The 15,600-nt window shown below is 45.5% G+C and overlaps 2 protein-coding genes and 1 pseudogene across 2 annotated transcripts; all 3 read left to right on the forward strand.

Moving 5' to 3' along the window:
* On the forward strand, positions 1,821 to 2,554 carry LOC8073013 (histone H3.2). The gene has a single exon (XM_002446413.2). It carries the CDS (start codon positions 1,892 to 1,894, stop codon positions 2,300 to 2,302), a length of 411 nt encoding a protein of 136 aa, XP_002446458.1. The 5' UTR covers positions 1,821 to 1,891; the 3' UTR covers positions 2,303 to 2,554.
* LOC8073014 (transcription factor TCP20) lies at positions 6,577 to 7,726 on the forward strand. Its single transcript, XM_021463578.1, has 2 exons — positions 6,577 to 7,046; positions 7,702 to 7,726. Exons 1-2 carry the CDS (start codon positions 6,577 to 6,579, stop codon positions 7,724 to 7,726), a joined length of 495 nt encoding a protein of 164 aa, XP_021319253.1.
* Positions 9,800 to 12,473, forward strand: LOC8073015 (annotated as a pseudogene).

The following is a 15,600-nucleotide window of genomic DNA, read 5'->3' on the forward strand; positions in this document are numbered from 1 at the left end:
GCATAGATTATATATGGGTGTGTTTAGAACCACTTAAAATCTAATTCTTGATGAGAATTATCGAGAATCCTTTCTAAATGACTTGATTCTTTCTTGATTAGTATCTAGTAGTTAAGCCGTGAAATGAATCATGGATTAAGGCCTTGTTTAGTTCCAACCAAAGACCAAAAACTTTTTAAGATTTCTCGTCACATCGAATCTTGTGGCACACGCATAGAACATTAAATATAGATAAAAAATAACTAATTACACAATTTGCCTATAATTTGGAAGATGAATCTTTCGAGTCCATAGTTAAACAATAACGGCCAAATAGAAACTACAGTGCTACAGTGATGAATTATATACCACGAGGGTTGAGCCATGTTTTCCTACCGAAAACGTTTTTGCCTCTGGTGTCCTTCTCGCCTATGCTCCCGCCCCAGCACGATCGATCATGGAGGCGCTGCGCATAGACTCGGGCCTAGGCGTAGGGCGAGGGTGCCACCGGCATAGACGAGGTTGACGCAATGACGCATGGCTAGGAAGCGTAGAAGTGGAGGTGGAGTGAGGCCAAACAACTATGCAGATCCAGATGTGACGAGATAGAAAAAAAGGTAGAAGAGATAAAGGTAGATGTGACATGTAGGGTCCATACTGATCGATCTCCAGGTACACATATCGTTTTACATTTAGGACTGAGAATTAATGCGAAATAATGAAGATTGCCAAACACCCAAAATTTTGCAAACCATGGATCTTTCAGGCAGTAGGTTAGAAAAAAATCCTGACTAAAATTAGAAAAAGTTCATATTATCTCCCTCAACTTTTACGAAAATCTGTTTTCACTCTCTGAACTCTAAAATCGTGTAAACCATCTCCTAAGATTTTAAAACCATTCATTTTACCTCTTTAACTGGTTATAAGCCGGTTTTCAAAGGCAATTTTGTCTTTTATTTATTTCAGTTGAACCTTTGAAAAATCATAGTAAATCACAGAATTATAAAATGAAAAACCTATTTTTTTTTGACTCCACATCATTAAATATTGATGAAAACAAAAACTAATTGTACAGTTTGCCTGTAAATCGCGAGACAAAACTTTTAAGCCTAGTTACTCCACGATTGGACAATATTTCTCAAATAAATGTTAAAATCCAAAAATCTTTTGGATCTAAACAAAGCCTAATTGCACACCTGTAATTTGCGAGACAAAATTTTTTTGAGCCTAATTAATTCATGGTTAGACAATAATAGTCCGTGTATCTTAGAAATAATTATTCTTTGTTTGTTACAGTTGAGTTTCATACATAGCCATCATAATTAAAAAAAAACTAGCAGGTTGGCGGTAGATTTGTGTTGCATAACACGTGATTAGACTAACACGTAATCAGAAGCTTGGTGTTTTTTCATTTCCTTTTTTCCTATACGCAGCTTGTAATTTCCACTGTATCAATAAAAAAATGAATACCTTTAGTGCCGTTTTTTTTTTGTTATTAAAATGACATGTGTTCACGCTTCACGGACCTCACGGTCGCTCTCGTCGGTCGGTCGCCTCGCCAACGAGGAAAAACTCTGGAGACAGAACACATGAGACACCTTGTGGGGCTCACGATCCACTCCAAGACCGTCTCCACCAATGGCGTTGCACCATCACCCCGTGACGTGGATCGGCACCAGCAGCAGCGACATCCACCGTCCATTTCCATCCGACGGCCGAGACGAGACCCCACCCACCCACCCTTTCCCCGCCTCGCCGCCTCGCCCAAAATTTTCGCGATCCCGCCTTGCTGCTGCCCGCTACAAATACTCGCCCCGAAACACTTTCCCGCATCCACAGCTGCGCACCCGCGTTCCCATTTCGAATCCTCCTCCAATCTCCTCGCGCCGCCCACCGCAGCCCTCTCGCTCCGATGGCCCGCACGAAGCAGACGGCGCGCAAGTCGACCGGCGGCAAGGCGCCGCGGAAGCAGCTGGCCACCAAGGCGGCACGCAAGTCGGCACCGGCCACGGGCGGCGTGAAGAAGCCGCACCGGTTCCGCCCCGGCACCGTCGCGCTCCGTGAGATCCGCAAGTACCAGAAGAGCACGGAGCTGCTCATCCGGAAGCTCCCCTTCCAGCGCCTCGTCCGGGAGATCGCGCAGGACTTCAAGACGGACCTGCGGTTCCAGTCGTCGGCGGTGGCGGCGCTGCAGGAGGCCGCCGAGGCGTACCTGGTGGGGCTCTTCGAGGACACCAACCTCTGCGCCATTCACGCCAAGAGGGTCACCATCATGCCCAAGGACATCCAGCTCGCGCGCCGCATCAGGGGCGAGAGGGCCTGAGCGCTGCTCCTGCCTGTTCTTTCGTTTGGTTTCTTGGTAGGATGGAAGAGGATGACTTTGTTGCCCTGCTATGTTGTACTGATGTTCTAGGCAAATTGTTCTGGCTGTGATGGAATGTGGTTCAGTGGCTTGGTGTTGCAAGATTTGTTGCCTGTGCTATGCCACTTCATGTGTTGGTTCCTGCATTTGGTTTATACTTTCGTGGAGCAAGATTTAAATCCGAGATTATGGGATACTGAGTATGTTGTTGGATGTTGACTGACAAAGTTCATATTTTGAGTACCATATCTTTGTTTCTGTCGCGGGAGAAAACTGGTTGGACCGGCCATTCCACTTCATCCAAGAGGTGAGTCGGGCTTGCTGTTTTCTTCTTTACTTTTGACGTTTCCTAGATCTCTGAACTAAGTCTATGATCTGTTGACTCGATATGAGTATATGATGTTACATGGGCGGAGTAGTTAAGATAGCTGTTGATAAGGTGTCTGGTTGCGAAATTCAGGAACCATGCTCAATCTTTTTGAAGTATTTTATCTAAACTAGTAGGTTCCACAAATTGTACCGAGGCCTTGTTTAGTTTCCACCAAAATCTAAAAAATTTTCAATATTCTCCGTCACATCGAATATTGCGTTACATGCATAAAGCACTAAATATAAATGAAAACAAAAACTAATTACACAGTTTGTCTGTAAATCGCGAGACGAATCTTTTGACCTCAGTTAGTGTATGATTGGATAATATTTGCTGCGAACAAACGAAAGTGCTACAGTAACGAAATCCAAAAAATTTTCGTATCTAAACAAGGCCCGAATTTGTGCCATAGCCCATAGGCAGGCTGGCCTGTCCCACACGAGTTTTACCCTTGGTCCTCTCACGGCACCTCATACGAATCTTTTGAGCATAGTTAATATATGATTGAAAATATTAGTTACATACAAACAAAAGTGCTACAGTGCCCATTTTCTAAAATTTTTGAACAACTTTAATTAAATATATATTAGAAAAATATTAATATTTATGTTATATAATTAGGCCTTGTTTAGTTGGCAAATTTTTTGTTTTTAGCTACTGTAGCACTTTCGTTTTTATTTGACAAATATTGTCCAATCACAGAGTAACTAGGCTCAAAAGATTCATCTCACAAATTACAGATAAACTGTACAATTAGTTTTTATTTTCGTCTATATTTAATGCTCCATGCATGTGACCAAAGATTTGATGTGACGGGGAATCTTAAATTTTTTTGCAAACTAAACAAGGCCTTAGTATCATTAGAAAGATCTTTGAATTTAGTTTTTTAATAAATTTATTTAGAGATAAAAATATTGCACGTATTTTCTATAAATCGAGTTTAAACTTATAGCATGCACACCAACAATGACAGCTATTAAGGAACAAAGAGAATATGTCGAATCTAATTACTAGAAAAAAAAACCAAATTGCCTTAATGGGTCAATATGAACTTTTTTTAGAAAGGAGATTAACTCAGCTTTTAAGAAAGCGAATAACAGAGTCTTTACATATTAGGGATACCAGTTTAAAAATGTAGTGAAAAAAAAGCAAAAACAAAAACAAAAACAAAAACAAACTCAGCAACTCGGCGGAACTTCAAACCTGGGAAGCAAACTTGCACCAAACCAAGCAACCAACCCTAGGACAAGATCCTACCCCATCGAAACTGAAGACACAAGTCTAAGGGTGTGTTTGGTTGGGCTGTGACTTTTGGAAAAACTACTGTGAGCTTTGAGCTTTTGAAAAGCTGCTGTGGGATGTGGGTTTTGAAAAATCCAAAAGTCATTTGGTTGGTCACTTGTAACTTTTGGAAAAAAAACTGAACAGATCCCAAAAGTTAGTGAAAGCAGGGGGTGAGTTGCTTTTGGATTTGTACTACGAGAAAAGCTGCTTTTGGGCAAAAGCACTTGTGGCTTTTGGACCCTTTGGTTGGCTTTTGGCTTTTACAAAAGCAAAAGCAGGTTCAAAAGCCTAACCAAAGGGACCCTAAATGACTGCAACATCTGAAAAGGGTCTAACAAAATATTCTTTCTGCAACATCCAGTCAGATAAGGATTGAACCATCTCCTTTATCTTGGTTTTGTTGTTCTCCCTTTGCAGGTCCACCCATGTATGCAGAAAATTGACAGCCGAGTGAATCATGCATCAGGTGTACTAGGGAACTGTTTCTCGATGGACATCTTATTCCTAGGCCCTGTTTAGTTACTCACCTAAAAATTTTTCATCCATCCCATCGAATCTTTGGACACATGCATGGAACATTAAATGTAGATAAAAAATAAACTAATTACACAGTTTGGTTGAAAATCGCGAGACAAATCTTTTAAGCCTAGTTACGCCATGATTAGTCTTAAGTGCTACAGTAACCCATATGTGCTAATAATAGATTAATTATACTTAATAGATTTGTCTTGCAGTTTTCTAACGAGCTATGTAATTTCTTTTTTTATTAGTTTGTAAAAACCCTTCCCGACATCCTTCCGACACATCCGATGTGACACCCAAAAAATTTTCAACCTCAATCTAAACAGGGCCCTAGGCTTTGGAGATGAAATTTTTTTTATGTCACATCGGATGTGTCGGAAGGATGTCGGGAGAAGTTCTTAGAAACTAATAAAAAAAACAAATTACATAACTCGTCAGGAAACTGCAAGACAAATCTATTAAGTATAACTAATCTGTCATTAGCACATGTGGGTTACTGTAGCACTTAAGGCTAATCATGGAGTAACTAGGCTTAAAAGATTCGTCTCGCGATTTTCAACTAAACTGTGTAATTAATTTATTTTTATGTACATTTAATGTTCCATGCATGTGTCTAAAGATTCGATGAGATGGATGAAAAAATTTTGGGTGGGAAACTAAACAGGGCCCTATTCTTCCAGATCACCAAAGCCACTCCTGCAAAAAAACGTGAAACATATAGTTTCTTAGGCATCCGAAGCCTCCTTGGCATCCATCAGGATATCACATCATGTATAGATGTTGGAAATTCATGTAGATTAAAAGCATCCATTATGCAACTCCAAATGTATTGTGCAAAGACACACCTAAAAAAAAGATGATTGACCGTTTCAATTTCAGGACATATACAGCAGAGAGGGCTCTCCTGCCATCCCCGTTTTGTTAGAGAAAGAGCAGTTTGTAATTTCCTATGTAAAACTTGCCAAAGGAAGACCTTAACTTTTAAGGGTATCCTACATTTCCAAATCATATAAGTTAACATGTTCTTGACTCTCCCATGAGTAAGACAAGTATATAGCGATTAAGTTGAGAAATTCCTTGATTTTTTCAGAACTCAATTAACTTCATCATCTCCTAGTCCATCCATACTCACATCCTGTGCAGATCATTCCATTCATCAAGTATAGCCCCATGCAGACTTCTAAGAGGGATATCCCATCCACTCTCATTCCACATACCCTTCACTGTAGCTTCTAGATTTTGACAGATTTTAAAAAATTGTCTATACTGTATTTTCAAGGGAAGACCTCCAAACCAAGTATCATGCCAAAAACTAATAGCTTCCCCTTTGTGAACATTATATTCAGCACCCCATTTATACAAATGCTTCACCTTATGTAGGCCTTTCCAAAATTGGGAAGTGCCCTGGAGGTCAATATGAACTATTTATCATTAATCCTACAAAATAAAGTTACCCACGTGTATCCTTGTACTCATCAATCACTGAACCCAGCACTAGAGGCCTCAATTTGTTCAGAATGCTGACTCTGCTCTTGAGTATGTCTCATGGCCTGAAGCTTACACTCGCAGAAGTGGCCATGGCAGTGAGCAGTCAGCCAATCACCATTACTAGAGTGTGTGCGTGGGAATTGTAATAAAGGCTAACTGTTCCGAACTTTTTTACTTTATATAAATTCCTGCAGGGGCTCACGCCCCTCCAGTTCTGTCAAAAAAAAAAAATGTAATAAAGGCATGCTGCCTAAACTTTTCTTTTGGTCCATAAATAGTTTGCTCAACGCATGTATTGGAATAGCAAATAAAAACTGCATTTTCCCCAGTCCATTCGAGTACTGTCCTGCCGAGACATCAGGACTCGTGGACGCGCTGTGCGGATACCGCCGAGTGCGTAGCTATCCTTATCCTCTCCCAACAACTCCTCCCTCCCTTCACCGCCGCCGGTCCCCTGTCCTCCTCGGCGTCCTCGCCGGCGGCAGGACAGGAGGGCCGGCCCCCTGCATCTCCTGCTCCCCTCTTCCTCTTCCTTGTAAGATCCTCTAGCCAAATAAAGCTTTGGAGAAAGATGGAGAAGAAGAACTCATCCGAGGTGTCACAGCAGATCCAGGCGGCGCTGCTCCTCTGTATCGGCGTATCTGCCATCTCCAGCGGCTCCGGGCAGCATCAGCAGCAGCAACACGGAGGCACGGAGCAGCAGCTGCAGGTGGTGGCGCAGCCCGGGGAGCTGAGGAAGCAGACGCTCGCGCCCAAGCGGAGCTCCAACAAGGACCGCCACACCAAGGACGACGGCAGGGGTCGCCGGATCCTGATGCCCGCGCTGTGTGCTGCGCGGATCTTCCATCTCGCGCGGGGGCTCGGCCAGTCCGACGGCGAGACCGTGCAGTGGCTGCTGCAGAAGGCCGAGCCGGCCATCGACGCCGCCACCGACACTGACACCATCCCGTTCACGCCTTCGCCGTCCACTACATCCTCTCCGCCCCCCACATCGCCGCCTCCGTCGTCGACCCCGGCTCCAGCGACCTCCACTGCATCCCTGTCCGTGTCGTTGTCCTTCTCCCCGGCGAAGTCCTCTGAGCATCTCCATCTTTTCTCCTTTTTAGTTTTTGTTTTTATTTTTCTTTATTTTCTTCTTTCGTACCTCACTTGCATGGCTATAGATCTTCATTCGGATAGAGACTCTCGGCTCTCTCATCCCTTTCTGATTAGTGTATGCATAGTGTCTGTGGTCCTTGTTACCTTTGTTCCAATCAGACAGCTACTTCTTCGGCGTTGGATCGACGATGCTGCCTTCGTCTAGGATATCGGTTCAAGCTTCTTCTTCCTCCGACAACGTCAACAACTTCATCTTTCGGTTGCCGGAATATGTCTTCTTAGATGGCTTATCCGATTCCCCTTCAACCGTCGCTTTGTGCGGTCAATCCATCCAGGTGCACGCGTCCTGGACGCCTCTGCGTATTTCCCCCGCTGGCATGCAAGTCGATCTCGTCGCCTTAGTCGACGCTGCTGTCTTTATTTCTGGTCTCTAGACCTCGTTGTATCAAGGTTTCCCTTTGGGAACCTTCTTGTACTTCGTTTGGTTTAATATATATGTTATGTTTTCGTCAAAAAAAAAGAGTACTGTCCTGCCTATCTTTCCTATTGATTTTTCTTCTGAACATTTGTTGCCCCGGTATGCATTTGTGTGCTGCAGTCTGGGTGTTCTGATCCTGGGCTAATTCCAACATTCATTACCCAGCCTCGTCCTCTTCCCTGACAAGGGGCCTAGATCCCAGTCGATCTGTCGCCCATGCAACATGCAAGGCTTCAGAATCTGTTTGTTCCATTCTTAAAACTTTTGTTCGATTGTGCTTAGTGTGAGAGGCGGTCGATGAGTAGCCACTCGGTCGTGTCACTTAGTGTGTGTGACTGGGAGAGGAGCTGCTTGGCGGCTGGAACTCGTCAAGTCAAGCTAAGTAGGCGACGACGGGGCTGGGGCTAGGCAGGGGCGTGAGGGAGACAGCAACCATGATATATATCCTTTCAGAATACTGCAATCATGTTTGTCAAACACATCCTAATCATATGTGCACCAAATTTTTCCTATAGGCATTAGTATTCTTATGTGAGGGTAAGTTTAATATTTGCTTGCTGCCGGCGAGGACATTCTTGACCGAAAAAAGAATACCCCGAACAATCTTTTAGATCCATGGTTTGAAATGGGTGTAGTAGTTTTGTTCTCTTCTGACTGCCGGCCAAGCGAGTCCATTCTGTTTTCCCAGTCAGTACTTGGACTCTCAGACTATGATTTATTTCCTCTTACCATCAATTTCCACATCTGTGCTACCACTATAAGCGTGATGACGATTCCATGTTCCGAAGAGTCATAAAACAGCTGGCCGTCGTTGACCCCACAAGGTAATGCATGCTATTTATTGTCTAATAATCATGCTATCAATTTACAAGAGGAAACCAAAAGAAAAAAGACAGACACATTTTGTCAGATACCGAACCAAAGGGCAAAAGGATAGATCTGACTGATGACTAGCATTGATAAGAAATGTTGCGCCAAAAGTTATAAGAAGTTCCCGTTTGGTAGTGCTTCTTTGCAAACAGTGAGAATCAAAATCAACCAACCATATATTGATATATTCCATCCTTCTATAATATTTTACATTCTAGCTAATCCCACATACTAAAAAGGATCAAGGAGCATTAAAAAGAGGAAAACTATTCCTTCATTGAGCTATACAGTAACAGACATAGGTAATTTAGATTTAGGGGTCACTTTAGACTATGTTAATAGATAGCTACAAAATGCTTCTAAAAACAGACATATTATATGGACATTATTGTCAATGACGATTAGGTCTACTGAATGGATGGCTGGGCATTTTTTGTGAGAATTTTCTTGGCACTTCTAAACTTCTTACATGATACAATAATTTGCCACTGATTATGTTGTAATCATGCATGGATCTTGATGGTGGAACACGTCTCCAGGATCAGAAGTGGTTTATAAAAAGTTATCCACCTTTATTTGTCATTATGAAAAAACACATAAAGTAATCCTTTGCATCTAAACTACCCACATTTTTCATTATGAAAGGTAAATTAAAATAACACCCTAAATTCATATGTAAATTACTCAGCTTGCTATTATGAAAGATAATTTAAAATATCCCTCTCAAATTTGTGTGTAGATTACACACATTTGCTATTTATGAGATAATTTAAAAGAATCCCAGAATTTATACCTAATTTACCCACCTCTAAATTTGCATTTAAATTACCCATCTCTGTTATTATAAAAATAATGCAAAGTAACCCCTAAATTTATATGTAAGTTCAAACACAATCATTAATGTGTCGTCCAAATTGGATTAAAAAATCGACAATTTTGTGAAGTAGTTTTCACTTCGTATGTGAATTGTGAAACCATTAGTAGGATGTGTACGTATTGCCTGATTGGTTAAGTTACATTTGCTTCACCAAAGCATGCAAACATCGGTTGGGCATATAAAATTGAGTAATCTTATAATTACTTTCCTTGTCTTCTGAAGTCAAGCTGTCAAGCAACCGGGACTCCGGGAGCAGCAAGTAGCTGCAATTTTGGTAAAAAATGTGGACCTTTTAAGTTTTGTTTACCTCCGTGCAAGGGTAAAGAAAGAATGGGAGGTGGACGGGGGCGCTTGGCGTGGGCTCCCTCAATTTCTATAAGAAAAACGACATGGCCTCTTGCATTCTGCAACTGCAATGCGATTCAACGTCCTAGCTAGCTTACACCATCGCCACGGCGCTACCTTGCAAGCAAATCAACTTCTCCCATCGATCTCCCATCTTCCAATCCACATACTTCTCTCGCCATGCAACTCCTCGTCGTTCTTTGTGAGTTCCTTTTGTCGCTGCACGCTCCTTCATGCTCTGCGGCGACAGATACACTCTCGCGCGGTGGCTCGCTGGCCGGAGACGAGAGGCTTGTCTCCAGCAACGGCAAGTTCGCGCTCGGCTTCTTCCAGACCAATAACAGCAACAGTTCCACCAACACCACCTCCAACTCATACCTTGGAATATGGTTCCACAAGGTCCCCAAGCTGACACCGGTGTGGAGCGCCAACGGGGAACCCGGTCTCCAATCTTTCTTCACCGGAGCTCATGATCTCCGACGACGGCAACCTGGTCATCATAGCCCACGGCACCACCATGGTCTGGTCTACCCAGGCCAACATCACGGCGAACAGCACCGTCGCTGTTCTGCTGGCCGACGGGCGACGGGAACCTCGTCCTGCGGAGCTCCTCCAACTCCTCGGACGTGTTTTGGCAGAGCTTTGACTACCCAACTGACACCCTGCTACCCGGTGCAAAATTGGGCAGAAACAAGGTCACCGGTCTGAACCGCCGTTTTGTTTCAAGAAGGAATCTGAATGACCAAGCTCCTGGTGTCTATTCCATTGGCCTAGCTCCTGGCCTTGATGAGAGCATGAGGCTGTCATGGAAATCATCTACGGAGTATTGGTCTTCTGGCGAGTGGAATGGCAATGGCGGATACTTCAACGCAATACCGGAGATGTCGGATCCCGCTTACTGCAATTATATGTTTGTTAACAGTGACCAAGAGTTCTACTTCTCCTACACCTTGGTGAATGAGAGCACAATATTTCAGGTTGTGTTAGATGTCTCTGGTCAATGGAAGGTGCGCGTATGGGGCTGGGATAGAAATGATTGGATCACATTCAGCTACTCTCCAAGAAGTCGATGTGATGTCTATGCTGTCTGTGGAGCTTTCACGGTCTGCTCTAACAGCGCAAATCCGTTGTGCTCCTGCATGAAGGGCTTCTCTGTAAGATCGCCTGAGGATTGGGAACTGGAGGACAGGACTGGTGGGTGCATCAGGAATACTCCATTGGATTGCAACGACAGCAACAAACATACAAGCATGTCAAAAAAATTCTATCCTATGCCATTCAGTAGGCTGCCCAGTAACGGCATAGGTATACAGAATGCCACAAGTGCAAAATCATGTGAGGGATTTTGTTTGAGTAATTGCTCTTGCACAGCGTATTCCTACGGCCAAGGCGGTTGCTCCGTTTGGCACGACGATCTAACCAATGTAGCTGCTGATGACAGTGGAGAAATTCTCTACCTTCGTCTTGCTGCAAAAGAGGTGCAAAGTGGGAAAAACCATAAACATGGAATGATCATCAGTGTTAGCGTTGCTGCGGGTGTAAGTACTCTCACCTTAGCGTTCATCTTTCTAATTGTGATCTGGAGAAGCAGTAAGAGGTCTAGTCATCGAGTGGACAATGATCAGGGTGGCATTGGGATCATTGCATTCAGGTATATTGATATAAAACGTGCAACTAACAATTTCTGGGAGAAGTTAGGCACAGGTGGTTTCGGTTCTGTATTTAAGGGGTGCCTGAGTGGCTCGGTTGCCATAGCCGTGAAAAGGCTAGATGGTGCCCACCAGGGAGAGAAGCAGTTCAGGTCTGAAGTGAGCTCAATAGGCATCATCCAGCATGTCAATTTGGTTAAACTTGTCGGGTTTTGTTGTGAAGGTGATAGGAGGCTACTAGTGTATGAGCACATGCCAAACCGTTCCCTTGACGTCCATCTGTTCGAGAGCCATGGTACCGTTTTGGGTTGGAACATTAGATATCAGATAGCTCTTGGTGTTGCTAGAGGGCTAGCGTACTTGCATCATAGCTGTCGTGACTGCATAATACATTGTGATATCAAACCACAAAACATACTTCTTGATGCATCTTTCATTCCAAAAATAGCAGATTTTGGGATGGCAAAGTTTCTAGGGAGGGATTTTAGCTGCGTTCTAACTACAATGAGAGGAACTATTGGATACCTTGCTCCTGAATGGATTAGCGGAACAGCTATTACATCGAAAGTCGATGTTTACAGCTATGGGATGGTTTTGTTGGAGATTATATCAGGAAGGAGGAACGCAGGTAAAGAAGCTTTTGCTGATGATGACCATGCTAAGTGTTTTCCTGTGCAAGTCGTGGACAAGCTTCTCAACGGAGGCATTGGAAGCCTTGTGGATGCAAACTTGGATGGCAATGTCAACCTATATGATGTTGAAAGAGTCTGCAAAGTTGCATGTTGGTGCATTCAGGATAATGAATTTGATCGCCCTACAATGGTTGAGGTAGTACAGTTTCTTGAGGGCTTATCTGAGCCTGATATGCCTCCAATGCCAAGATTGCTTCATGCATTCAGGATAATGAATTTGATCGCCCTACAATCTGTTGTTATAGTATTAGGCTCTAAGGGGCAGTTTAGATCAAAAGATTTTTATAGAAAAATTAAAAGAAACAAAAACGCAGGAACACGAGTGGAGCATAGCGTTTGAAACAATGGAAAACAATCTTTCCTTTCCTCTGGAACACTGCACCTCCTTCAAGATTTCGCAAGAAAGCAAAAATCTACTTTAACCTCTAGTTTCTAATTCCTACGCAGAAACCCAGGTGATTGCACCATTAAACTCATTGGATGGGGTGCATTACCATGAATAAAACACTATTTAAGAAAACTTAACCGAGATGCACAAAAATGATTAACCGAGGTGGGCATCCTATTCGCCTCCGCGCAAAGATCATGGTTAATTTGGTCTTAACGGAGGCAGTTGGTCGCCCGCCAGTTAATTAATAAAAAATAAGAAGAAAACATGTGGACAGACCCAACGAGCCCAGCCCATCCACATGCCGCCGCTTTGCTCGTCGGATCTGTGCCTCGGATCTAGCTCCTCACTGGATTCACTACTACAAAAAAGATTTACCGTGACCTTTTGAAAACACCCCCCGAGGCGGGCAAAAATTTCAACCGAGGCGGTTACATAAACCGCCTCGCAAAATTGATTAACCGAGGCGGGCACCCTTAAAATACCCGTCACGGTTAATATATATTAACCGAGGCGGACATCTTAACGTAACCGCCTCGGTAAATCATTAACCGAGGCAGGCATTATAACTTCACCCGCCTCAGTAAATCAGGCCCAACCCGCTAGCCCAAGAGGCCCAATTTCAAGGTCACACATATATACTAGACCTAGGGTTTCACCTTCACTTCCTCCCTCCTCAGCCGCACCCGCACTATCTCTCCCTGCCGCTCGCGACGCTAGACCCGACCGCCCTCCTCCCCTTCCCCTTCCTCTCCTCGCAAAACCCGACCGCCCTCTTCCCCTCCCCTTCCCTTCGATTCCCCTCCTCCCCTTCGTCTCCGGTGGCAGAGGCCCTCCCCAACTTCAAAGCGGGGCGGCATAGCAAGGCACCCTCCTCCTCTCTCTTCGGCGGCCAGGCATGGGGGGCAGCCGGATTCGTGGCGGCGCGCCCTCCTCCTCCCTCTCCAGTGGCCAGGCGCGCGGGGGCGGCCGGATCCACGCCGACGCGCCCCCCTCCTCCCTCTCAAGTGGCCAAGCGCGCGGGGGCGGCTGGATCCACGACGACGCATGCCCCTCCTCCCTCTCTGGTGGCCAGGTGCATGGGGAGGCCGGATCCGCGACGGCATGCCCCCTCCTCCCTCTCCGGTGCCCAGGCACGTGGGGCCGCCTGGATCCATGACAGCGTGCCCCCTCCTTCCTCTCCGGTGGCCTGGTGCATAGGGGTCGCCGGATCCACGGTGGTGCCGCCCCCTCCTCCCTCTCCGGTGGCTAGGCGCACGGGGGCAGTCGGATCCGCGGTGGAGCGGTCCCCTCCTCCCTCACCAGTGGCCAGGTGTGCGGGGCCTGCTGGATCTGTGGCGTTCAGGTCCCCTTCTCCCTCTCCTCCGACCTGGCGCGCGAGGGTTGGCCGGATCTGTCGTGGCGGCGCGTGGGCACTGGGTCTAGGATTGGGCTCACCGGTGGGCTCGCCAGTGGGCTTTGTTTTTTTATTTTTTTTGTAACAATTATCCGAGGCGGGCGTCCTAACGTGCCCGCCTCGGTTAATCAATTTACCGTGGCGGGTACAGGCGACCGCCGCGGTGAGTCTACTATTAACCGTGACCTTAGATGCGTGGCGGGTGCCTTTGCCCGCCACGGAAAATGAAAAACGTCCGCCGTGGTTAATAAATTTTGTAGTAGTGATTCGGGCACCTCCTCGCCGATCCACCCACCCTAACACCAGATCCGGCCGCGCCACCACCATTGGGAGCTATTCGAGCGCCACCGGTCGTGCGAGCTGCATGACCACCACCGGCCACACGAGCAGCTTGAGGAGAGGCCATGTTGATGAGGGAGGGAGGAAGGGGGGGGGCACGCACCGCCCAGGCGCCGCTGCTGTGGGGAGAGAGAGGGGCAGGCATCGCCGCTGCGGGGAGAAGGCCGGCGTGTGTGGAGAGAGAGAGAGAGAGAGAGAGAGAGAGAGAGAGGCGAGCACCGCCGTTGTGGGGAAAGGGAGTGGGGGACGTTGTTGTTGTGGGGAAAGGGAGGGGGTGAACCTCATTGTTTTTGGGGAGGGGGGTGGGAGAGGATTCAGTGTGTTAGAGAGAGAGAGGAGGTGTCAACGAAATATCATCGGTAGTTCACCAAGGGGTATACACATGATGGTAGATTGTGTGGTGGAGGTGCGCATGATCAAAATTAGATGGTAGCACAAGCACAAGAACATAAGATTTAGACAGATTCAGGCTGTCAACTTGACATAATACCTTAGTCTTGTGCGTTGGTGGATTGTGTTATATGAGATATCTCTAGGATTAAACCTAAGATTTGTATCTGGATGTTGACTAGAGGATCCCTACCCCTCCTTATATACTCTGGAGGGGTAGGCTTATAAGGAAAGTTTTCTAATCGGCTATATGGAAGGTGTTCTATTTGGATTGCAACATCTATAAGAGTCCTAGTAAATCATATCTTCTACGATCTTGTGGGTTGGACTGTCCGTGATCGTGCAACCCATGTCAGAAACAGTTTGAGTTCAGTTTAGTAGTGTTTTTGGATGCCACATGCAGACAGAGATTTAAGCTTCAGTTTAATAGTAATTCTTATGGTATTAGCTCTGTTAGGATCGGCAGCTGTTATAGTATTATTTGTGCGCCAAAAAAACTTACTCATCAATTAACTCTTGAACTACAGGAAACAAAAACAACCTTTTAAAAAATCAATGTCAGTTTGATGAGATGCATGAATCCAGCTGAGTCTTGCAGATGCCTAAACATAGCATTAATTCATCATTTTTCTTTCTATAATGCATAATTGTTCAATTCTTATTTAGTTTAAAACGTTCGAGAACAATGCACTATTAACTCCATGTAAAATATCATGAGCCCTAGACGTGTGTTGGCCACTTCCAGCCTCCGGCGCCGGCTGCAGCTGTCGCCCAGAGGGCCATGGCCATCGCTGGTCACGTCTAGCCGGTCGTGGCCGGCTGCTGGCCACCTTGCGCTGGCGCTCCCTGGCTGCTGCCGGCCATGGCTGCCTGGCCTTGGTTTTAGGGCTTTGGCTATGTCTATTCTTTTTTGTCATGTACAGAATTGACCAGCACCACCCAAGTTTAGATTGAGATGCGAAGTACCAGGGAGACGACAACGTTGCTTGTGGGCGTTAGGGTGAGTCACGCCTCATCCTCGAATCTGCGGGACCGGTTCATTGGCAGCCGGGGATGGAATGACATAGTGTCGA

Source organism: Sorghum bicolor, chromosome 6 (assembly GCF_000003195.3).
Source record: "Sorghum bicolor cultivar BTx623 chromosome 6, Sorghum_bicolor_NCBIv3, whole genome shotgun sequence".
Lineage (NCBI taxonomy): Eukaryota > Viridiplantae > Streptophyta > Magnoliopsida > Poales > Poaceae > Sorghum > Sorghum bicolor.